General features: G+C 49.8%; 1 protein-coding gene across 7 annotated transcripts in view; it reads left to right on the top strand.

The window, feature by feature from the left end:
- The window catches only part of Lrrfip1 (LRR binding FLII interacting protein 1), a 129,588-nt gene that overhangs the window by 46,215 nt on the left and 58,016 nt on the right, over window positions 1–25,357 (top strand). For 2 of the 7 annotated variants that reach the window (XM_038338317.1, XM_038338316.1), the window contains exons 1-2: window positions 4,595–4,925; window positions 20,333–20,419. In XM_038338317.1, coding sequence (XP_038194245.1) covers window positions 4,860–4,925; window positions 20,333–20,419 — 153 coding nt within the window. In that variant the 5' untranslated portion in view covers window positions 4,595–4,859. Of the gene's footprint in view, window positions 1–4,594; window positions 4,926–19,200; window positions 19,308–20,332; window positions 20,420–24,914; window positions 24,933–25,357 lie in introns of those variants that run through there. The other 5 variants (XM_038338314.1, XM_038338315.1, XM_038338311.2 and 2 more) reach the window with 5 other exon arrangements.

Here is a 25,357-nt window from a genome sequence, read left to right as displayed (position 1 = left end):
CCTCCTCCCAAGTGAGGACCTATGGGTGTCTGGCAGGGGGCACCTCTATGTCACACAGCCTGCTGGACATGTGCCATGAAAAGATGTTCAGGGGCTTACAGTGGAGACTGGCCTTGAAACCTTTCTCCCCTCCTCCAACATGTCTGTGGACCAGTCAAACACCTTGTGGGCCTTAGTCAAGTGTTTTGTAGACAGAGGGTGCCATACAAAGTCTGGGTGACGTCCTGAACCACAGTTTCCATAACATATGATCACAGCTATGGTTTTTAGGCAATTGTCTAAGGATTCAAATGAAGTAAGAGCATACATGTGAGCACACTGTGTGTGCACGCCATTAGAGGTGTTGTCCCTGTTGTCCATCATCCATGGGGCTGCCGATTCATGTCTGAAAAACAAGCGTTAGGGTTGTGATGGAGAGAAATGATTTCATGTTGGCTACCTGATTAATGGGGAGACTGAGAACCACTCTGCCTTCCCTCTGCCTCTGCTTTCTGTAGTCACCCTACAGCCAAAACCACAGAGGAAGGCAAAGCTAGTGAGCCTAGCAACAGATGCCAGGGAGACAGAGTCAACTGGGCTTGGGTGGAGCCCCAGTCTGGCTCACTCTGTGGCTAAGCTGGTTAGCTGTGCTCTGATCCTTATGGTCCTCCAACAATGCAGGCCATTGTATTTACCTTTTGTTCCTTTCTCAGGAGTCTCTTTTAAAGTTGGGCTCCCGGGCATGATCTTGTACAGCTGAGAACTGATGCTGAGCCTCTGGACTGTCCTTTAAGAGAGCACAGAGGACATGCCCACCACACACACATACCAACCCCCTCACATATACTACATGCACACACAACACACACAAACACCACAACACATACACTAGACACGTATATATACCACACATACCAGACACACACCAAATACACACACATCACACACTACATACACACAACACACACACTAGACACATACACCACACTACACCACACAGACACCACACACACTCCCACACACACTAGACACATACACACACAGCACACACACATACACACCACACAGACACCACACACACTAGATACATACACACACAGCACACACACATGTACACACCACACAGACACCACACACACTAGATACATACACACACAGCACACACACATGTACACACCACACAGACACTACACACACTACATACACACCACACATGCACACACGCGCACACACACACACACACACACACACACACACACACACACACCACCATAAGCTGGTAGAGACAGATCTTTCCCAAAGCCACTGTGTGCTCTCAGAAAGAGATCCAGTGTTTAAATAGTGTCAACCAATCTGCGAGCTCACGGGTCAGTGCCTGGCCATATGGAAAGGGCTGCAGCTGCAAAGCCAGCTTGTTAGGAATGGCTGGCCACCGATCATGTTTTCCAAAAGGAGAAAACTGAATTGCATCACATACCTCACAGCTTTTTATAAAAAAAAAAAAAAAAAAAACAAACCCTGGGCCCTACAAGGCATGGAGGCACATCCCTGTAACCCCAGCACATCCCTGTAACCCCAGCACATCCCTGTAACCCCAGCACTCTGAAGGTGGGAACAGGAGAATCCAGACTTTGAGGACAACCTCAGCTACATGAGACTATCTTGGAAAAGAAAAGAAAAAGACCTTTGATACTACCAGCTTGTCTGCCCAGTGGATGAGACTCCTCCCGGACTTTCAAAGTTGTCCGGGGACTCCTTGTCGGATGTGTTCATGCGTTTAGGTGACTTGAGTTTCTTCAAGACAAAAGCTTTTCTATTGTTCTGCTAAGACACTTCTGCTGGGGTGAAAATTTTGTGTTGAGGTACACATGCCATTCTACTGAGTGTCACTTTTGTTCACCCTCACACACCATCCAGGAGTTAGTACATTCCCTTCACATTCATTACCCTCACTGTGACCTTGCAAGATAGAGAGGCTAAAGGAGGGGCATCAAATTAATGGGAGACAACTCTGAGCCTCTGCACTTTATTAGAACATAGGTTGATTTATTTACTTTTTTTTTGGAGACAGAATCAAACTCTGCAGCTCTGACTGTCTTGAAACTTGCTGTATAGACCAGGGTGGTCTAGAACTCAGAGATCTGCCTGCCTCAGTGACACTAGTACTGGGTAGGGTTCTGATATTGTTTTTGGTTTTTTTTTTAAAGACAACATTTCAGTTTGCCAAGGCTAGCTTTAAACTAGATATAAAAAGCCAAGGAAGGCTTTCAACTCTCAGTCCTTCTGCCTCTACCTCCCAAGTAGATTACAAGCGTGTACAGCCAGGCCAGGCCCTAGAATTTAGATTTAAATGCCACCACCAAAGGTAGGCACTAAACATGCCACTCGCCATATGGGCTTCCACACTTCTGGAGCTGGGAACTGCTTACAGCTACCAATCAAGGCCGGATGGGCTCACCTAAATCAAAATATGGCGTGTCGGGGCGGCAGCTGCCATAACATGCCGCCACTCTGCGGAACCACGTGTCTCGTGTGTTCACTGCTATTATGCGGCTGGTGTTGTTCCTTGACTCTTGAGCCTAGGAGTCTTACCACCTGACTCCCTCCCATAGTTTTGAGAAGGGGGCCAAGGGCGGGGCTTGCTGATTTTCCCTTTCTTAGGACTGCCTCACCTCTCTGGAACAGTCCAGTTCTCAGCCATCTTAACTCACGGCCCAGCTTCCTCCCTGTAGTGGAAGAGGAGGCAGCAATGGATGGGTGGCAGCAAGGACAGTGTTCTGTGTTTCTTTGCTGGACTCCTGGACAAAGGAGTTTGTTTATGAGCTTGTTAGAAGCCAAGGGATACCTTGGGGGCTGGGGAAATGTTCCAGAGTCAGCAACCAATATCTTCAGGTATTGTCTGGGGACAGGCCTGCCCCTGGGCCACAATGGTGGCCTATCTGGATCAGAATACACTAGCAGGACTCTGTTATTAACCGGCCCCCACTCTCACCTGTAAAGTTAGTCCTAGTAGAATTACGTGTACCCCACATAAATGCCACCAACCTTTGCTGTTACAATGCTATCTAAAACTATTCCCTCCAATTATTTGAACTTTGTAGAATTAAGAACTTTAAACCAGTGTTTGCAAAGTGTTACATTGAGACAGTTGCTGGAAGCCAGTCCTCTTTTTCGCATGGAGTCTTCCTAATCTGAGATGCTTCATCAAAGTTCGGTGCCACATCTTTCAACTTGTACTTGCTCCCAAAGCCACACCTCTTCACCCATAAGCCACGCCCCTTTGTCGATAAGTAACGCCCCTTTTGTCCCTAAACCTTGCTCTCTGCCCTCTCTTCATCCTTTCTGGCCAGGTTCTCCTTCTTTCAGAACCCATCTTCTCTGGGCCCACCAGAAGCACTGCCCAGAGACGTGGTGTCAGGATGCTGATCCACACACATAGGCCAGTGCACACGTGTTTGTTGTTATCAATAAGTTTGTCAGCCAAGTTGAGAATAGGGAGCCATAAAGCTCAGATGTGACCCTGGCTTCTCCAGAATCTTTCTGGTGACTCTAGAAAAGAAAAGCAGGCCAAGGGTTCCTGTTGCCTTTCCCTTTGAGCTTAAAAAAGGCCTTCTAGGGTGGAGAAAACACTTCACCCAGGTCTGCTGCGTGGGCCGTGGATCGGTTTAGGGTGAAGTCCGTGCAGTTTCCTTTGGGTTGCTTCAGTCCACAGGGCACAAAATTGGAACCTTCTGGTTATTTGCCCGCGTGATGTTAAGTCAGCGGCACTCCCGCCCAGTAGACGTGGAAGACGTGTACTAGGAGTCGGGTCACTGTCCTGCGTGGAGACCAGTTTCTCGCCGCAGCCCGTCAGAGCAGCATCAAAGGCTGAATAGCGCAGGTGCAGGGCTCCACACACTGAATCCTTCGGATAGCGACTGTCACCTGGGCCTGATGCTCTCTTCTGTCCTGATTGTCGGGGACGGTAGCTCTGTGGTTCCCAAGATTGAACCGGCTCAAAAGACCACTGCAGCGGGGACAGCTACGCTTGGGTAGAGGCTGCGCTGTGGTTCCCTGTGGTTCTAGCTCAAGCCACGCGTGTCCTAAGGGAAGGCGCGCTTCCCAAGGCCTGGGCTAGTCTCCCATGCTGACTCAGCCGAGGGACAGCCAGGGCGTGGTTGCGGGTGGGGTCCCTAGGGTCATTCCCCTCCGCCTTTCTCTTCTCAGCCGCAGGGACTGGGTGGTAATTGACGGCACCGCAGCCGGCTAGTCGAGAGCAGTCAGAGTGGGGAGGAAGGCGGATCCGGAGGTTCTGAGGCAGAGCAAAGGGAGGAGCATGGGCGGGACCATGGAGGAGGAGCGTGGGGGGGGGGTCCCTGGTGGGCGGATTCGGGTGGACCTCATGGAAGGAGCGCTTGGGTTGAAAGTGCCATCGTGGGTCGTGGGTGAAGCGAACGGCTGAAGGGGGAGCATGGGGCCGCGTGGAAGGAGCGTGGAAGGCAGACGGATCCCCGGGTGGGTGGGTCTGGGGAGGAAAGGGCAAACCTCCTGGAAAGAGCGCGGGAAAGGGGCTGGGAAGGAAGGAGTGGCGGGCACAGGGTGGGTGGGGCGTGGGGGCGGGGTTAGGCGGGGAACGGGCGGAGTGTGCCCGGGGCTCCTCTCTTGTCACCCCCTCCCCCGGCCCGGGGCCACCTGCGCCCCGCCCTACCGGCCGCACCCCAGCTGGGGAACCAAGAAGCCGGCTGTCCGGGTTTCGTGTGCGCCGCGGGGATCATAGCGAGTTCTGCTTCTGCCTGGACGGCTGTCCTGGATCCGGAAATGTGGCCTCTCTGAGAGCCCTCCGACTGAGCGGGTCTGCGGCGCGAACTCACGGGTGGGAAGTTGGTCTGTACTCCGGCAAGATGACCAGCCCGGCGGGCACACAAAACCAGGAAATTGACTGTCTGAGCCCAGAAGCGCAAAGACTGGTAAGAGGAACACGCGGTTCAGTCCTGTGCCTGTCAGTGCCCCCCTTCCCCCCGCAGGGCTGTGTCCCCTGAAGGCTCTATGGTCAAGGGCAGTGGCCCCCTCAGCGGCTGCCATCCTGCTGGAACAGAGGCGGGTGGGCTCTGCCAGAGTCTCTAGAAAATCCTGAGGACAGGTGGTTGGCTGAGTACAAGATGTCTGCAGGTGGCGCTCTGAAAAGTTTTGCGTCCCAGCACCTCTCTCAAGGACGAAAAGGAGCGTGGTCTCACCCTCCTCCCCTGGTGATGGTCTCTAGGCAGGCTCTGCCCAGCTGACTGGCTCTGGCCTGGATCCAGCCGAGATCTGAGATCTGAGTGTGGTGTAGCGTTTCACACGGAACTGCTGGTTTGGTATTTTACAAAGTACAGCACCCAGGAACTGGGCCCTCATCCGGAGGCACCACCTTCCCTGGAGAGACTTAGAGAGGGTTTGCAGGCTCTTGACCTTAGGAACACCTCCCTCAAGGATCCAGGACCCTAGATCCACTCTGGCGGGTGTCAATCTCTGGTGTTTCCCTTACCGAACTTAACTCGTGGAGGCATGGTGGGGAAGGGGTAGTTTGGCCTTAAAATTGGGCACCAGCGGGTTGGGAATCTTAGGTTCCCACCTGCAGCTTATGCTTTTGGCTTGGGGGCTGGGAGTTGAGACTGGAGAGGACTACCTAATCCAAACTAGCTTTAAACTCCGGATCCTCCCTTCTCAACCTCTGCACTGCTGGGCTTTCAGGCACCTTCGCACCTCACCCATTGCTGTGGTTGCTTATGAATGGGAATTTTTAAAAGCTAAAGGTACTCTTTGAAACAATGTATTTTTATGGAGTTAGTACTAGAGAAATAAGGAGATCCAAGGTTCCTTCCCCCTTTGTCAGGTTTTTGTGAGTCCCAGTCACTCATTCACCAGGTAGGGGCTAATCCTGCATTGTTGTCTGTGGGATGGTCACAATGAGGCTGCTTTGTTTGACTGGGAAGGTGTAAATTTTGATACCAATGATAGACTGGAAAAGTCAGGTCCTCGCTGAGGACTGTCCTGTGTGTCTTAGTGTCCCTCCCCCTCTCCCCCTTCCACACTTAAGGTTTGGCAGTAATTTGGCTTTTTGGAGCTAGTCTGTCAACTGTGGGCCTGGGGAGGGAACCTGCAGGGCCACTTTGGAACCCTCTTCAGGCTAGTCTTGAGATCAGGGAGGAGGGAAAGCTTCTGAGACAAGTGGTTTCAGAAAAGAGGCCCAGGCACACCATAGAAGGCAAGAATGGGGAGGAAGTCAGCCCTGGGCTTGTGCTAACGTACAGGAACCAAGTGCCAGAGTCCTGGGCAAAGAGAAGACTAAACAGCTAAACACCGAGAACAGCATGTAAGGAAGGCAGGGAAAGGCCCAAGAGGTGGGGACTCCCCCACCAACTCCCAGACACTAGGCACAAGTCCCGCTACTTGGAGCCTGTCTGGCACCCAGGCAAGATACTGCCCAGCAGGAGGAGGCTGGAACCAGGGCCTCTTCCAAGTGCTCAATTGGTCTGATGGAGGCCCACCCTCCATTCCAGAATCCAGGAAACACAGAGCACTAGAGAGTGAGTGAATGTTTATATGTAAGATTACGGCAGAATTCATCTAGCAATGAGCCTTGCCCTGTCCTAGGCCAGGCTATTTTTAGTCTTTCTTTCTCTCCTTGGTGTAATGTAACCTTCACACATTGTTCTAAAGCCCCTTCCAGTCATTAATGAGGGACTGCTACCTAACAAAATATGGGCCAATGCTTCCTCTTATTAAAATCTAACAGTGCTGAATTCTGGAACATATTTGGTCCTAGAATATTCTAGAAGGAAATTAGGACTCTTTAAGAGGTTTACAAAACAGTAGCAGAAACTTTGTACAGGAGAACAGAGAAAAAGAAACAAAATGTGGCCCCTGTTTATGAGGCTAGTGGCCTGTTGGGCAGGAAGTGTGCAGGGGCATGACAATGGCCGGCGTGTTAGAAGGGGGGCCACCCAGCTGGCTCGGACCCCCGGTTGAGGATGTAACTGGAGACCAGCAATGACCATTACAGAATGGTTTTTGTGTTCTATAGTTAGTGTCCCTGGCTCATAGGAGCAGGGCTCTTCCCAGTGGGCAAGGGCTAGATTAAATGGTTATGAGAGGTCAAAATGAACAAAAGGAAACAGAGAGAGGGTGAGACCTCCTCAGTCCAGAGAGAGCTATGACAAACGACAAGATTGGAGCAGACCTGGATGCCTGCAATGCTGGCACTCAGAGGCTGGGTCAGAAAGAACTCCAGTTCTAGGCCAGCCTGGACATAGACAGACTCTGTTTCTAAAGAGAAAACTCTTAAAGTTTTCTTTATGGCTGCATGGATGCCTGGCTCCAGAAGAGGGCTTCAGATCCCCCGAACTAGAGTTATAGACAGATGCAAGCCACCATGCAGATGCTGGAAATGGAACCCCGGGCACTTAGGAAGGGCAGCCAGTGCTCTCAACCACCAAACCATCTCTCTAGCCCCAAACTGGCATTCTTTAAACTTCCATAACTTCTGTGTGTTGCTGAGGTTGTGTCATCTCTGGCCTCTTTCCACACACGGATGAGCACTGAGCCTGAAAGGAGCCAGTCCATACCTTTTGATAGAAGGGTCAAAGTTGGCCCTACCAGGCATGGTCCACAGGCAGGCTGTCTGTGAATGCAGCCCTCCACAAAAAAAGCATAAACGTACTTAAAACACTAGGAGATTTGTTTCGTTTTGTTTTGTGACTCAGTCACAGGGTTCTCGAACATGTACTGGGTACATACATGACATTGTGTCACGATAGAGCCCCTCTCAGAGGAAACTTGAAACTCAGCCCCCAGGTTTGGGAACTGGGGGTATCGACTGACATTTTAAATGTGTTGTTTCCCGGAGTAGTTAAGATAAGAAACAAATAAATAACTGAAACGAAACAATAGACCTAAAATAACAGTAAGTTCTTTTCTTTTGAGTTGTAGCTCTAAGCCATTTGTTTCATTTTGTAGCCTGACTTTATTACTCTGTGTGTGTGTCCGTGTGTCCCTGTCCCAAGCACGCTTTCAAGCTCTCTACTCTCTCTCTTTTCCTCCCTCCCTCCTTCCCTCCCTCCCTCCCTCCTTCCAAAGGCCCCTCTCAGCCACCACTTCAGGCAGATGTAGGCTGGCTCTGAAATACTTGTCCTGGAGGCTGAATTCATCTGCTTCCTGGCTTGGGAAGCATAGGGACCTTGAAAGCCCTACAGCACGTCTGGGTCACCTGCTCCCGTCCTACTTGCTGAGCAGGGCACAGGTCAGCTGCTCCCCTGTCACTGCTGGAGCCAGGCTCACCCCTGTCAGAGGAGGCTATGGCCACCAGGCCATTCCAATATCAGCTCCTGAGCCCAGACTTTCCCAGTAGAGGAAACCCCAATATGCAGTAATAAAGGTCAGGAACTAAGATGGAAACAAATATCTTTACTTGTAGTATCCTTGGGTGACAGTGGAGACTAAATTTCCCTTTTTCTCTAGGTTAGTTTCTGTTTAGCGGAACAGCTCACATAACGGAAGCCTCCCTTGCAAACTGCAGAAGGCCTAGGGTTCAATCACCACCTACTCCCAAGGAGAGCAGGAAACTGGGTTACTTGTGGTGGCCAAGTCTCAGCACAGTTGACTGACTGGCATGTAACCTGGTTAGAGTGAGATTCCTAGTCAGTTAGTCGGGCAGAACCAGGCCAGGCCTTGGTACCCCGTATTTGCTCTTCAAAAGGCAATGAACCGCAGGGACAGCTTGTGACTCAGACCAGAGGAGCTGTTTGTGACTGGTTACTCAGATGCCAGAGTTCCCAAAATTCCATTCAATTTAAAGGATTAACCTTAGAGCACAGAGGCCTTTCCTTGCAAGTTTCGGGAAGGTGGGGTGGGGGGGGGGAGTGCGAGAGAGGGTGTGTGTGTGGTGGTGGTCAGGGAGTGCCTTTAGTACCTGACTGCTTTTACTGGAGGCTTCCAGTTCCAGTTTGTGTTTTAAAAGAGGCTTTCTTTCTTAAGATGGACTTACGGTACTGGGACAGTAGATATAGTTATGTGAATCGACTTCCTTCTCCCAAATTAGGTCAAACAGTAGTGTGAATACACCCTAGAATTAATTCAGAATCGCCTAGTGATTGCTAACCACTGCCACAGTGTCTTGCCTCGGGGGCAAATTCCAGAACCACCAATAAAGATAGAGACAACCCCAAAAACCAACTAAGCCACACCCATCCATGCTACTGTGCATTCCACCTTAAGACAGGTTGGTTTCCCTTGGATCTAAAGTATGGCCACTTTATAATAAAGAAATAACTCACCTTAAGTTACTGGAAGGAGAGTTTCTTTTTAATGCCGCCACTTGTCTAATAGAGATACTTTTTCTCAAAGTAGCAGTTTTTTTTAAAGAGATGTATTTTGACTTTTTATACACGTATGGGTGTGTGCATTGCACACATGAGTGAAGGATGTCAGAAGAGGAGCTCAGATCCCTTGGAGCTGTAGTTACAAGGATTGTTAGGGTCTCCTCACCCTGCCAGCCTAATGTGGATGCTGGGATCTGAACTCAAGTCCTCAAAGTTTATCAACAAGTGCCTGTAACCGCTGAGCCATCTCTCTCCCCAGCTCTGTGTGTGTGTGTGTGTGTGTGTGTGTGAGAGAGAGAGAGAGAGAGAGAGAGAGAGAGAGAGAGAGAGAGAGAGAGAGAGAGATTTTTATTATTATTTTGTTGGAGGGGAATGGGTGTGTGTGTCGCAGCAGATATAGAGAGGCCGGAGGACAACTCTGTAACGTTAGTCTTAGCTTCCAACTTCACGTGGTCCTAGGGATTGAACTTGCGTCTCTGGGCTTTCATGCCAAGTGTCTCTATGTGCTGAGCCATCTTGCTGACCCACCATTTGTATTTTGTTTTACATTTTCGGGCATGGGTTTTTAGTATGTGGGCCAGACTTTTCTGCACAGTTGCGATTCTCCTGTTTCACCTCCTGAGCGCTGGGGTTGTACTACAGGTAAAGGCCACCGTATTTGGCCCACACTGTTGATCCTGATCCGTGTGTGTGGCAAGGCAGTGTGTGTGGTGGGAAGGTGGACGGGAAGATTTTTCTAGAAGAAGCAGGGTTATGAGTGGATGTGAGGTGTGGGCGGGAGTTCACCCTCCCTCAGTGTAACCTCCCTTGGGCCAGGATGTTTGTCTTGCTCTGTTGAACTTGGTGTGAACTGTGTTCATGCCCCCCGCCCCTCCCCCATTGTCACAGAAGACATTTCCTAAGTAGTCAAGGTCGCTAAATTTACCAGGCCCCTGCTGAGTCAGCTTGGCGAGGTTTATGTAGATGATGTTAGCCATGACCTCATAGGACTAGACAGTTATCTCTGATTTACAGATAAAGAGCAAATGGGGCCCTGAAAGTCTTGCTGAGCCCCCACAGACAGGTGGGGAAACATTCAGACCCCAGGTTAGCTTACTTGGAACTGGAGCTGACTGTGGCACCACCATATACAGTATTTCAGGCCCCCTGGCAGGAATCAAATATGCAGCCGGCTGCCTCCGCTGCAGTTCAGCCGTAAGCGTCTCTCAACAGCCCTGGGGTGTCATCACTCCGGTACCCCCGCACCCCACACACTCCGTTTTGACACAGGTTTCAGGCAGCTGACATTGGTCTGGTTTCCTGACCCTCCCACTTCTGGCTCCGAAACGCTGGGATTACGGGCATGTGATACCACACCCAATTTACTACCCTTTTCTGTGTCTGGTAATTTTCATATGGGAGAATGTTGAGTTGACTTAATTTTTCTAAGTAAGACAGAGAAGAGTGGAAATGGAAGATTGGTAGAAACCTCTGCTTTTCGCCTCTTCGAAGTATGCCGACATTTTTGATGTTACTCGTGAGTCTTATGGGCTTGAACTCGGGGCCTTGCTTATGCCCACAAGTACTGCTGACTTCCACTCCAAGCCTATGCCTGTCACGCAACACTGCTGATTCAGACCTTAGCTTGTAGCTTGTGTGGCACCGTCTCCACCTCCTCCCAGATTGACAGGGCCATTGAATTAGAAAAATGTGACTTCTTCCAGGGTTGTTTCCCGGAATGTTGATTGAATCCGAGAAGGGTTGTGTTATTATGAGAATTCCCTACCTAAGGAGGTGTAAACAACCTTCCATCCAAGGTCCAAGGTCCCATCCACAAATCAAAGTACCAATCTCACTGATGTTCAACCTTGAAAACCAAAGAATTTATTTGGATTACTTGTAGAGATGAAGGAATTTGGCTGACTCCAAAGTAGCTACCTTGGAAAGTCTTTTTACCTACCCAGCATGAACGATGGCTTCTCCAATGCCATATAGGTGGAGCCCCTTTAGATTAATCTTCTCTGGCCTGTGTTGTCTAGTACCTCCTGAGACCACCCTCCCAAACCCCACCCCGCCACCATCCCAACTATGTGCAATTAAGACAAAACTGCACACACTCGCGCCCTGAAGGAGAGGTATGGATCTCCAGTGACTCCTACCCCCTCCCCATTAAGGAATGTCAACTCTCAGCTGGATCTCGCTGGCAGGCACAGCTAACTTGAGTAAGACCGCAGCTGTTTTGCCTGGTGGGCAGAATTCTGCCACAGGTTGTTACAAGCTGTTCTGTGTCTGGGGTCTGCAGTTTTCAGGCTTGTTCTTCGAAAGAACAGTGTCAACAACTGTAGAAACCTTAGGGGTGGATTTCAGGGAACAGTCTAGACGGGAACAGACAGAGGTGAGGGAACCGAGCCCAGGACGAGGTTCCTGAGAAAAGTGGATCCTCATCTGTCAACTCTGCAAGTCCTCAGTTTGGCTTTGGTGTTGCCAGTGTGGTATGTATCGTCCTCAATCCCTTTGGTACCCGGATATGACCTAGGATGACGTGTGTGTTAGGCAAGCATCCTGGTCCTGAAGACCCTGTTTCTCTGAGAAATGGTTGTAGCCTAGTTCTTATTTCTGAGGTGGAGAAGACTGTTTGTAACTCAGTTACCAAGCTGTGTCCCAGAACTGTGGGAGATCTCACACTGGAGGCCAGATCTGCAGCCTCCCTCCCCACCTCCTCCTGGGAACTCTGCTCCCAGGAGAATACTCAACTCAGTCTTGAGCATCCCTGGGACCACTCTTTGTCCCTCAAGCACAGAGCAGTGTAGCACCTCCTTGGAGCCTGTGGGTCTAGCTAGGAGCAATAAAGTAACTGATCCTTCATTGACAGATCATTTTAGGTAATCATCTTAGTTAATTTTGATAGTTTTTTTTTAAAGAAATTATACAAAAGAAGTTGAACATCAGCCTTTAACTCTATGCCCTACATCCCTTCCAGGGTGCTGGGGAACCTAGACCCCATTGATGTTGTGGCCTGAGCTCTGAGACCCACCAGAGCAGGTGTGGCCACTGTGGCTGAGTGTCATCAAACTGTGCGCAGGGACACAGTAAAGTGCTTATAGCCCAAGCACAAGGGCTGAATTTTTTTTATCTAAGTAAGAGTTTGGCATGGTACACTTGGAATACCCAATGCTGAGAAGGGTCCCCGGGAGCTTGCCGGCCACCTCGTCCGGTCAAACTGGTGAGCTCCAGGCTCAGTGAGAGACCCTGTATTAAAACATAGTGACTGAGGAAGACCTCTGGTTTACACACACACACACACACACACACACACACACACACACACACACACGGAATAAGTAAATGTAGTTTGTAGCACTGTGAGTTTGATAGAGAAATACCCACCTCAGGATGTTAGATGTTTATGTAGATCTGGGGCTGACCTCATCTCTGTAGATGCAGATTGACTTGGGTGTGTCATACTGAGACCCCTAACACCTACTTGATCTTGCTGTCTGTGATCAGCCATTCTGAGGTAGCCTCTGGCCCTTGAGGAAGTACTGAGCAGAGCCTAGTACATATAACTTTTCTCAGACTTCCATTCTGCTCTTGTTTCCTCCTGTTTTTGTGGGACGGGGGGTCGCACCTAGCCCAGACTGGCCTTAAACTCTTGATCCATTTGACTCTGTTAGGGGTCTGTTAGGGGCATGCGTCACCACACCTGGAGCATTTCCCTCACTCTCCATGCTGATATCATTCACAGAGTAGTGATGTAGTTTGAACTGTGTAATGTGTGTGTGTTGGTCTCTATAAATTCCACCTTGCTCTTGCAACCTGCCTGAGTAGCCCATGACAAGCTCTTCCCGATGTGGTCCTGTCAGAAAGCAAGAGGACAGGACTGGTCAGCCTGGCCTCACCCTGAAGGAGGTGGTCCCTCAACATCCCAGTGCCCGCCTGCACTGACAGCAGTAGCCTCACTGTGTCCTGACACACAGTAGTTACAGCCATAAAGAACAGTTTCCTTGCTCCTGGGGGCCTCATGGGACAGACAGCGCGAAAGGTTTTAGAAGATAACGCTTCTTTAAAGCATGGATGAGATACGGTAGTAAACCAAGGGACATGGGCAGTGGGTCCGTGGAGCAGAGGCCAGGCCGTGGGCACTGTTGCAGAGGTGCCCAGCTAGTGCCTGCCCTTTCCTGTTTTCACCGTGCATTCCCTTGGCTGCACTCAATAGCAGACTGTTTTTAGAATCTGCCGAATATAGCTGTGGGGGTTTCCGTAGAAACAAAAGTTTGTAGCTGCTGCACTTCCTGTAACCAAGGCCAACTCAGGAAAGGGATTCTGTCCCTCCGCAAACCTCCACCCCCAGTCTGGAAACCACCATGTGTGTGTCAGCCATGCTAACATGGGTGTGGGTGGCGCACACCAGGATTTCCAAGCCTCCTCGCATCAGATTTTTGTTCCTTCTCTCAGGAACGGATCACACCAGGACAGAAGCCTCTGCTTCTGTCTAAACCAAGGGAGCTTCTTTTGGTGCCGCTTTTGGCCTCAGCAGCATGGTACTCATGTTGCACTCACATGAGGGAACTTTGCATCCTTAGACATTTTCTGAAATGGCTTAGATTAGTGATGTCATGATGATGAACTATGCCCTGATGTAAATGCCACCGATTCTGCTCAAAGCCTCGAAGCTTCAGTAAGTGTATCGTTAAGCATAGACACTTCCTCCCATTCTCGGCATCTTTGCGTCTAAGCAGCCCATGGAGAATCATTTCCAGGTGGCATCTGAGGAGGCAGACCAGGGAGGTAGTGGTGTCCCTGGGGCTCCTCATCTGTCTGTCTGCAACCCAGAGGTCTCTCTATTGGCCCTCTTGGAGTTCTGGAAAGTCAGAGAATGTTGCATCCCACTTCCAGGCGCGTTACAGGACTGAGCTGCATATGGACCCTGTCCAATGAGTCTGCCTGTAGATGCAGGGGTGGGAGCTGGCTTTGTAGGCCCAAGGCTTCCTCAGTCTGGTGGAGGAAGTGACCTGAGACCAGAACTGTCTCAATCCCCTTTCTCAAGAGCTGTAACCCATACGTGTAAATTCTTCCAGTTTCTCTGTCGACTCTGGGACTCTTTAGTGTCGGTACCGTGACTCAAGGATGACAGGATCTGACATGCATGCTTTGCCTGCTAGGCATGAATGTCAGGAAAGGCCCAGGACTGGCAGGAGCAGAGCCTGGGCGTTGAGGGATTCCCTGAAGGTGGTGTACCCTGAAGGTGAGGGGTGGGCTCCCCACAGACCCGCCTTCTCTGAGCACACTCTGCAAATTATGTGTCTAGTCTTTTGTGGCCAAGACTCCAGGCAGCAACTTCAGGAACAGTTGTGTGGGCCAAGGAGGTTCCTCAGTGACACCCCAGTGCATACTTTACTGATAGGCAAGACATCCCACTGACTTCTCAAACGGCTCTCTGAAGCCTTTGCCAGCCTGTCCTTGGGGCTGTCACATGTACGACTGTATGGCCCACAAAAGGAATTTCAATAGAAATTATTTCTGTTGCTGGCCAGTGAACTGGACACTTGGCCAAGGGACCCTGCATCATGCTGTAGAGATGGCACCGGGGACAGTAGGTGGGAAACCTGAGGCACCGGGTCAGACTTGTGCTTCTCAGTGGCTCTCCTTGCAATCCTTCTTACTCAGGGTGGGTGTGTAATTGAATGTGTGTGTGTCTCACCCATGATGGGTGTGTCCATGGATTGTATGTGTCACTAGGGAGGATGTGTGCTTGGATTGTATGTCTCATCTAGGTAGGCGTACCCTTGGGTTTGAATATGATTTATGGGGTGTAAAGGGGAATCTGGAGTCAGGATCAGCTTTGTGGAATTGTCATAGGCAAATTTGGTGATCTATGGGACATTTCCAACCATTCCCACCCCAAGGAGTGCCTCTATTTAAAAGCCCAGCCTATAAAAGCTGTTTATAGAACCCAGGCCTGGGCCCACAGTAGCTAGGGGAGCACCAGCCATGGACCATAGCAGGGGAGAGGAAACACATCCTGAACCAGCAGCTATGGGAATTCCCAAGAAGCTAGCAAGCCTGTGGCTTGTCACAGGAGACTGTTCCTGACACTCCCCCCCTTCACCTCAGTGCCCTGTCCATGAACCAAGAGGAGGTGGGCCTAGACCTGGACAGTTTCTAGAGCAACCAGCAGATCTGTGTTTGCTTTCCAGCATCAGTAAGCATGGGTTTAGGGTTTGGTACCCCCCCCCAACTTCCTTCCCCACCTCCTACCTACTAAAAAAGGTCAGATATCCCAGGGCATACATGTATTCCCACATAGAAATGTCCCTGCCCTGCCGGGCGGTGGTGGCGCACACCTTTAATCCCAGCACTCGGGAGGCAGAGGCAGGCGGATCTCTGAGTTCGAGGCCAGCCTGGTCTACAAGAGCTAGTTCCAGGACAGGCTCTAGAAACTACAGGGAAACCCTGTCTCGAAAAACCAAAAAAAAAAAAAAAAAAAAAAAAAAGAAATGTCCCTGCCCTTAGGCAAGCACCAGCATACAGGGGGCTTGTGAGGCCCTGGTGGACCAGGCTTCTGGAGGAAAGGCAGCAGGTGCTCCTCAGGAAACTGTCCCTAGTCCTCAACCAGCTCAGGGCAGCAAGCGTAAGGATGTACTTGGAGAATTTCAAATCCGCCTGTGACCTCACACAATGGTTTTGTATTTTGGCAAAGCAGCTATCCAGGAAAGCATACCCCTGGCGTACCCGCCCAAGGCAGCTGATCTCGAGAACTACCTGGACAGTTGGCACATCGAGGACAGGCCTGGGCTTTGCACTGTGCCCAGGGAATGAACCTTGAGCCTGGGTGCCACATGGTGGACCTTGGCTGCTTTGTACGTCAGTTCATTTCACAACTTGGTCACATCCAGCCTTCCCTGGTGACTCCGCAGGGACCATATGCACGGCCATCATCCTCCAGCTCCTGTCTGCGTGTTGCTGTTCTTGGCAGCGTGTCTGAAGAGGAGGAAGCATGCCGCCTAATTCTTTTGGGCATCAAAGCTAGCGCAAGCTCCACTGAGTGTAGGATTTGTCTCATGAAGGCATGAGGGCTTGGATCTGTGTCAGTGTTCGGCTCCTCTGTCTACTGGTGTTTGGTTGGGCAGGTTCCAGGAAACAAGATGATTGCCATCACTTCCTCTACTGTGAGGCTCTGTCTCCCCACAAGTCATGTGACCAATGTAAGAGCCGTGGGTGTCATGAATGGTGGAGTTTACCAGGACATGAAGGTGTATTGAATTACAAGCTAGTCTTATAAATCCTGATATCAGGAACAGCTGGCACTTAACAGTCTTCATTCATGTGGCTCCTTTGTCAGCCCATGCCTAGACTTCTCAGGGCAGGACTGGTAGCTATATGGGTTTTCAGCACGACTGCCCTCAAGGACAGAGTATGTTAGGTTGAAATGGACCACAGCGAGAACTGTGTCCCAAGAGGAGATTCTGTAACAGTTCCTACAAGCTCAAGTATGTGGACCCCATTTAGGGACTTCGACCCAGTTCTAAGAATTAATTCAGAAGAGATGAAGGACTAGCCAGGCATCCTGGCATGGAAAGTATGTGAGGTACCCACCATCCCCAACTTAGTGGAGGACGATACAGAAGGGCAAATGTCATCTCAGAAGCAAGGTCTGTTGGTGTATAATAAATACTCAAAGATACTTTGAACAGTATTCATCTGTGATGTTGCAGCTCTGGGGTCAGGTGTGTGGGCCTCGCTTTGCTGGGACCTATGCTCAGGTCTAACAGGCTGTCAACAGCAGTTAGCCAAGCTAGGTCCTTCTGGACCTCAGGATGATCCTCTTCTGAGCTCATTTGTGGTTCCAGAACCTTAACTTTCTTGGTCATAGGATGGTGGCCCCTCTTCCTACTGGCTGTCACCTGAGGGCTATTTACAGCTCTTGGGATCCCCTCACAGGCCTCTCTTGTATGGCATCCAGCTTTCTGAAGACCAGCAAAAGACTTCCCTAAACCCTCTTAGAGGCCTCGTCTAAGACCACCAAGCACATTCTTTTTGCTCAACTCAAGGTCAGCTGATGAAAGCCCTGCATAGCTCTCTCTCTGCCGTCTAATGTTACACAGTGACAGGAATGACGGTATCGTGTTTATAACTCCCCACATACACACTCAAGGGGGGAGACTACAGGTGCCAGCATACGGGGCATTCATCCAGGCAGAGGCAGCAGAGTTCTGGGGACCCTCCTAGAATGGTAGGTCTTCCTAGAATTCTGTCAACTATATTCCTCTCTCCTTCTGCCCCATCTGGTGCATCTGTCTTCTTGTTCTTTCCACAAACCCTTCCCTGTTCCTCCTTGTCCAAGCCGATGGACTAATACTGTTGTCAAAACTCTTAGAAAGGAACCCACAGGCCCAGGGCTGTGTGCCTCCTCACCCAAGGGTAGGTTCTGAATGTAAAGAGCCTTCTTGACCCTTCCCCTCCAGCCCTAGGTTATCCTTACAGACAAGTACCCATTTAGGACATGTGGTTGGTGTGGAACCTTTAATAATATGACATCAAGTGCCAGACTTCTGATTACAACCGTGATGGGGCAACACTTCACCTCTGTGCTCCAGCCCCAGCCCCGGCCCCGGCCCCTGCCTCAGCTTGTCCTATTGGATGCCCTTTGATTTGAAAGACGTGGTCTTGGACTAATAAGGAACCACAAAAGGAAAATCTGTTACGGACAGGAAACCCCTTGCCATTCAACTTAGTAGTCAACTTACATTAGAATTGGAAGACATCAGGGCCAGGCATGGTGATGAGCTCCTGAAATCCTAGCATGGCAGAAGGTAGGACGACTGAGGCAGGAGGATGGTGAATTTGAGGCTGGCCTTGGCTATATAGATAGCAAGACTTGGTCCTTTTTAAAAAAAATCAAAAGTGAAAAAATAATAGGGAGAACAGGCTTTCTTTTGGGCCACCAACCAGCTCACAAATAAAGACACAGAGATTTAATATTAGTTATAAATGTCCGGCCTTAGCTTAGACTCTTTTCTTGCTGGCTTCTATAACTTAATTTAACCCATTTCTCTTCATCTACATTTTGCCTCAGGAGTTTTTACCTTTCTTTCATTCTGTACGTCCTATTTACCTGCTTCCTCCATGTCTCGCTGGTCCCAGGAGTCTCCCTCTTCCTCCCTCATTCTCTTTTCTATCCTAGATTCCTCCTCCTATTTATTCTCTCTGTCTGCCAGCCCTGCCTATCCCATTACTGCCTAACTATTGGCTGTTTATTAGACCGATCAGGTGCCATAGGTTGGCAAGGTAAAACTGCAACACATCTTTACATAATTGAACAAATACAGCATAAACAAATGTAACATGCCTTTATGTAGTTAAATATTCCACAACATACACCAATGTAATAATGTAATACATCTTTACATAATTAAAGCAATAGTCCACAACTGAGGGAAGGGGGAAGGAGGGGTCAGTTTGTCTTCTGCTGTGTGTGTGTGTGTGTGTGTGTGTGTGTGTGTGGTCAGGGAGGTGGTATTCAGGTCAGCCTCCAGGACCTATCTCCCATATCTCCTAGTGGGAGTATGCAGCTCAGAAAGCCAAATGTGCTTAGGCTCTTGCTCCTGGCTGGCCCCAACAGCTATCTGGGTCCAGAAAGTGCTATATTAAAATGACCCAGGGAACAGTGAGATATTACCAAATCTAGAGCTGTGGGTGAAAGAATTATTGACTATTCAAGGGAACTTACCTGCCAAGAAGGCGGGGCTTGTCACCAGAGAGCCTACATTTTGGAACATTCTGCCTTTGACCTCCCTGGCTTCCGGGTTGCTTGAGATAAGAGCTTTCACATGGCCGGTAGTCATGCAGCCGGGTCAAAATGCCATCTGTAACCCTTTGGTCGGCATAGTCAGCTGTGTTCTGATGGCTGATCTGCCGGGAGCCTAAAGATTGTTAGAGGAAGAGCTTTTAATACAAAGACTGACTCTACTATCCAGAGCCCTTGGTCACCACAGAGGGGAAGGGATTCATAGGGTATGAGGGGAGGCCAAGAGGGACTGGGCAGGAGTCTCAGAGTGGATCTCTCAATGAGGGCACCAGACTGAGGCCCTGCATGGCTGCCTGGCTCTGCCACAGGTCCTAGAACAGCGCCCACTGGGCATTTAGTGAGGGTTCAACGGTCACCCTCCTGTCCTCGGTGATGCCAAACTCTGTTGGACTGCGTTTCTCCTGCATGTGTACCTACGACGTAACTATTTCTAAACTGAGCACAGTAAGAAATTAACAATTCTGTAAGCCGGGCGGTGGTGGCGCACGCCTTTAATCCCAGCACTCGGGAGGCAGAGGCAGGCGGATCTCTGAGTTCGAGGCCAGCCTGGTCTACAAGAGCTAGCTCCAGGACAGGCTCTAGAAACTACAGGGAAACCCTGTCTCGAAAAACCAAAAAAAAAAAAAAAAAACAATTCTGTAGACCATGGCGATCTCAGCATAGGATTTTCCTTTCCTCGCTGAGTCAGGAACTTTTCACCCCTTTACTAAAAGGAAGTATTTCTAGGCTCTTCTTGGGCATATGCAAGCTGTCAGAATCACCTCTCGCGTCCTTTGGGGGCTTTGCTAAGTGAAATGGGGGCGACCCCAACACAAGAGCCGGCTGTTGCTGGAGTGGGTGTGGTGGTGACCAACAGACAAATCGTGCGTAAGACGTGGAAACTCCCAACAAAAGGACTCAAAGTTTGAGCAAGACACAACAAAACGGTGCCAGATTTGATCAGCTCTGCACGTTTTTAAAAACATAGGAATTATTTGTTTCCGAACATTTCCATGTAAAGTTTTTAGACTTCGGTGGACCCCCAGCTGATAACTGATAATGGAGGAGGAGCTCCTGGACTCACTGCTACCATTCATCCCGCTCCAGAAAACCCCGCCACTCGAGAGCATCCGCGAATTGCCACTGTGTGCTTGTTGAGCCCTAAACAAGATTTTCTCTGCACAGTGTCATTAACTATGTACCCGGAAGGTGCCTGGTCTGTTTTCTAATAAGGTTTCTGGGTCTGTTTCAGGCGGAGGCCAGGCTTGCAGCAAAGCGTGCAGCCCGCGCCGAAGCTCGAGAGATCCGCATGAAGGAGCTGGAGCGGCAGCAGAAGGAGGTAAACGGAGGCTGGGGGGCTCGTGGTTGGCTTTCTCTGAGGTGTGCTAGGACTGTGAAGTCAGAGCACCTGCTCCCTTCACTGTCACCTTTGTATCACTCCTGCTTGGAATGTGTGTGCCCCTGTGGTTTGTTCCGGGTTGGCCCGGAGCGTGCTTAGCACGGATGCCAGGCATGTTTGCCCAACCTGACCCCCCCCCCCCCCCCCCCCCCCCCCCCCCGAGAGGAAGCCTGTGAGCTTGCCCTTCAGTAGTGAGGTTCCAGGCCAGTTTTCTGCCTTCAAAGGGCTGGAGAGAACTGGCTCTGGATCCTCTCAGTTAGAACCAGAAAAGAACAGAGTAATTTTTTAAATTTAATTGACCAGCATCTTTCACTTAAAAAATCCCCCCCCCCCCGGCTTATATACAAAGAACAGATGAGTATTGTGTATAAGTAGCTGTGGGAACAGATGCACTGCAGGGGACCAGGGTGGTCAGAGGTGCCCACACCCCTTCATTCTGTCTGCGTTTTGTTGTTGTTGTTGTTTGTTTGTTTGTTTGTTTGTTTTTGAGACAGGGTTTCTCTGTAGCTTTGGAGCCCGTCCTGGAAGTAGCTCTTGTAGACCAGGTTGGCCTCGATCCCACAGAAATCCGCCTTCCTCTACCTCCCGAGTGTTGGGTTTAAAGGCGTGCGCCACCACCGCCCAGCTCCTATCTGCTGTTTTTAAAACCAACAGCCAGCATGTGGGCTTTAACTGTGTCAGGATGCTGGCTTCTGCACAGCCTTGCCTACTCAGGGAACCCATCTGGGAGCATCCGCTCCAGCCCCACGCTGCAGGGCTTGCCCATTAAGACGGCTGGAATGCGTGAGTAGTCAGCAGCCGCTGGAGTGCTCCCTTCCTCTGCAGGCTCTGGTTCTGCTCATGGAGCCCAGCCGAGGTTCACCACTGCACAGCTTCGGATGGAAATTCGCCTTTTCTATTTCTCTTCAGACCGTGGCATGAGTCCCCCACCTTCCCAACCGGGCCCACACCTGTCATGTGCTTTGTAGGGACAGCTGGACCACCAGACTGTGATGTTCACTGTCCCTCCCTGCCTGGGAACTTTGCCACCCTAGAAAGAAATATGACGGGTGTGGCCAGACTTGATTTGGGGAAGGAAACTTCCAGACGGTGTGTGGGTGGCCACACAGTGCTGGGAGCCCCAGCCTAATGGCTCAGCAGAAGGGGTACCAGTGGGAGGGCAAGGTGGGACAGGCCAGCCACCACCGTGAGGGGACCTCACCCTCTTCTGTGGTGATCAGGAAGTAACCTTGACAAGCTTCTTCTGTATGCTAAGCTATGAGCAGAGAATTTAACCAGTATTGGAAGGTGGCTCACTGTCTTCCCTTTTATTTAGAAGTTGGTACTTTTTGGGGGTGTGTTTGTGTGTGTGTGTGTGTGTGTGTGTGTGTGTGTGTGTGTTTAATAATTTTTTTCTTAGTTCTCTGAAGAAGCAGGGGTTGGTATCCATCCAGCATCTACCTGTCTCTTTTCTAAGCAGGTTTATCTTTTTAAAAAAAAATAAATAGGCGGTCCTGGGGGTTTTTTTGTGTGTGTGTTAATTATTCAGGCCTTTTCCCAGAAGAACTTTGATTGCCAGGCCTTTGAGTTGACTGAAGTGCCTCCCGCCCCTAGTCTCGAGGCCATGGGTGAGGTGAACCTCGGAGGAATCAGAACCTGGTGAACATTTGTCAGGATGCTCACATCAGGAAGCACTTTCAGGAATCTCTCCAGAGACAAATGTCTAGTCCCACAAGTGAAGAATAAGAAAAGACCACTTCTGCTTTGTAGGTCCCTGTCCTGCACTGCACCTCTGAGCTGGCGGCGTGCAAGGGACCATCCCAGCCAGAGCTCCTAGGCTCACCTGGTTCTGGCATACATACTGGACAGTTTATTTGGAATTGAATTGATTTTTTTTTATTAAATGACCAAGTCACATTTGTTTCTCAGACTGCCAGGTATCTTTTTCTCCGAAATCTTTCTTCTCACTCAGTAGGCGTTTGTGGACCACTGTGTGTAGGGCCCCCGCTAGACCTTCCCATTGACCTTGGGAGCCACAGGGTAGTGTGATGGGGAGGGAGGTCGTTCCGGGGCTGGGGGCTGCTGCTCCTTAGGATGCATCCCAGTTACAGAGGGTGGCTCCAGTCATCTGCCGAGCCAGGAGCCCTGTGGGAGCTGCACCTTGTGATCGCTATGCCCTGCTTAGGCTGATTCTGTCTGTCTTCCTTCCTTCCTTCCTTCCTTCCTTCCTTCCTTCCTTCCTTCCTTCCTTCCTTCCTCCCCCTCTTTCTTCTTCTTTTGGTGGTAATAAGGATCAAACACAGGACCTCCTGTATGCTAGGCACTCACTCACTCACTCCACCCCTGAGTCCTTCCCAGCATTCTGCAGAGATCCCCAGGGCATTTGGCTGCTGCGTGTTCCAGGGGGTTCATTGCACTTTCTGCGCCACTGTCCCTTCTAGTGCATGACATGCCTCACGGCTGTTGGTTTCAACTCTTACCAGAGACAAACTAAGGACTCAGGGCTGTGGGATGCAGTGAGGCTGTGAACTGACTCCATGTTGTGCTCGTGCCTGTTAGTGAGCTCAGTGTCATGAGTAACTTTCACCAAGATGTAAAATTCCTACAGAGATCAAGGTGAAAGTGAGTTACAGAGTATGTGTACACACATCTATTCTTACTGGTGGGTAGTGTTGATTGGTGCATGTTGCACGGTTACCTAAAAATCTTCTACAGAGTCTTGGGTGAGAAGCCCTGGGCAGAGTTCGCTGTGAGAATGGCAGCATCCACAGTGACAAGGAAATTGGCTGAGTCCTTACGACTTTATTTATTTTTTTTTTTGAGCATAAGGATATTTGGCCTTGAACACCAACTATCTTCTCATTGCTGCCTTTGTGGCAGAATTGTCAGCCAGAGCTGACATTTGTGGTCAGGAAGATAAGCAATGTGCGTATGCACAAGTGTCAGCGGACAAGTCTACAGAGAAGGATGAGAGCAGCTAACAGTCAGGCTTGCAGCCTGCCGCCACAGCCCCTCTCAGACTGCTTCGCCTGTCTTCTCAGTCCTGGCTATTATTAGAAGCAGCGAGTCCAACTTGAGCTCATAGCATCTGATAGCCCAGGGCACTGGCATTTTAAGTTGTTGATTAAGGAGAAATGAATCTGCTTTGGACGGCTAGTGCTTAGCCAGTAGGGCTGGTATTTTGTTATAGAACTGGGAAACGTGATCCTTGATTTCTCCTGTACATGCTGCTGCTGATCAGGAATGGTTTTCCCTCAGGAAGGGGTCAGCGCTAAGGCAGCCTGGATGAGCTGAGGAGACCTCAAGCTGGTGGCCAGAGTTGGGGTCCCCCAAGAGAGTTTGCAGAGAGCCAATGAGAAAGACAGCTGTGTTGGGGTACAGATTTGCCCCCAAGTCAGGACAGTGAGCTGTATCCAGACCCAGGGCACTCTAGGTCTTGAGCTGTGTTTGGGGGCTGATTGAGTGGATCTGACTCCTTTTTAATGGGCTTACCAGATGAGAATACTATATCGGCATTCTTTAGCGAATCACAGGGATCCTTGAACATCACAGAAGAGCTTGCACTAATAGGGAGTAGTGTCTCTCTTAACGTCCCAGACCGGATAACCATTTTGGGTTGAGATGCTGTGTTTATTACAGTTGAATGTTACCTGTGTTTTCTTGTCGGAAGACAAGCGCCAGATTTCTAGGCCCGTGTCCTTAACAAGGCCCAATACAACCATGGCTTGTCCAATGACTGCAAGTATCTACGTCTTAGCGGTAACTGTGAAATTGAGAGAAAGTCCTGATGAAAACCTCTCTGTTGGGAGAGGAAGCCCCTCTTGTATGTCAGCACATTCCCATGGCTGCAGCGTTTTGCCAGAATGTCCTTGTTATTCTTTCCTATAAATCTGCAATGGACCAGGATGATAAAGCCTCTATTAATTGTTTCTGAATCTGCTCGTTCAATTTCCTACTTAAAATTGGACACTTTTCTGGTTAAACCTTTATTAGTAAGAAAAGCAGTTTTCCTTTTAAAGGTAATTTAGTGTTTGCTCTTTGACAATTTCATTCATGTGTGTGTGTATATATATGATACATTTTGATCAGAGTCCCCCGCCATTCCCCTCTCATGCCCCTCCATACTCCCTCTGCATCTTCCCTGCTGGTCCCCATCTCCTTTAAAGTCTGAAAAGATGCCTTTAATTCCTATTTCCCGGTGTGGCAATTGGCCAAGCATACTCTGCATTAGGTACCAGTGGTCTCTGCAGACACCGGTGTGGAGCGACCCCCAGCCGTCGTCTAGAACTGCACAGAAGGAGCGAAGATGTGGGACTTAATTTGTTTTTCTTCATATTTAATCGGCAATCTTTGTTTTCCTGCAGTACAGCGTTCGTTCATATTTCTAGTTGTTGCTGAACAGTTCCTGCAATTTTAACTGCCTCTTCTATTTCTTCCCCTTTCCCCTTTGCTGTAGATCTACCAAGTCCAGAAGGTAGGCTCTGTCCTTCATCTCTAATACGCATGTGCTGCTCTCCCTTTCCCGAGGCCTTGACTTCTGCAGAGCAATGCCGTGTGCTGCCCACCCTGCTTGCTGTGCCCACCGCCACCTCTGTCTGCCTGCCTGATTAACAAGTCTTTCACACGAGGCTGCAGCCGTGCATCGAACACATCCCTTGATCCTTTTGCCTCAAGGAACTGGAGAGTTGTCTCCGATGCAGAAAAGAATTCTAACACAAACCACATTTTAGAATTGGAGGAAGCCTTTAAAATTGTATATTAAAAATTAAAGGGTTTTTTTTCCAGATGACTTTATTAAAAAAAAAAAAAAAAAAAAAAAACCTTAAACATACCAGTGCAAATTGCCACATAGTAAGACATTGTTGTGCTCTGATCCTACCACTCAGGAGGCAGAGGCAG

Source organism: Arvicola amphibius, chromosome 8 (genome assembly GCF_903992535.2).
Source record: "Arvicola amphibius chromosome 8, mArvAmp1.2, whole genome shotgun sequence".
NCBI classification, from domain to species: Eukaryota; Metazoa; Chordata; class Mammalia; order Rodentia; family Cricetidae; genus Arvicola; species Arvicola amphibius.
The sequence above is the reverse complement of the archived record's forward strand: the minus strand, read 5'-3'. Positions and strand labels throughout refer to the sequence as shown.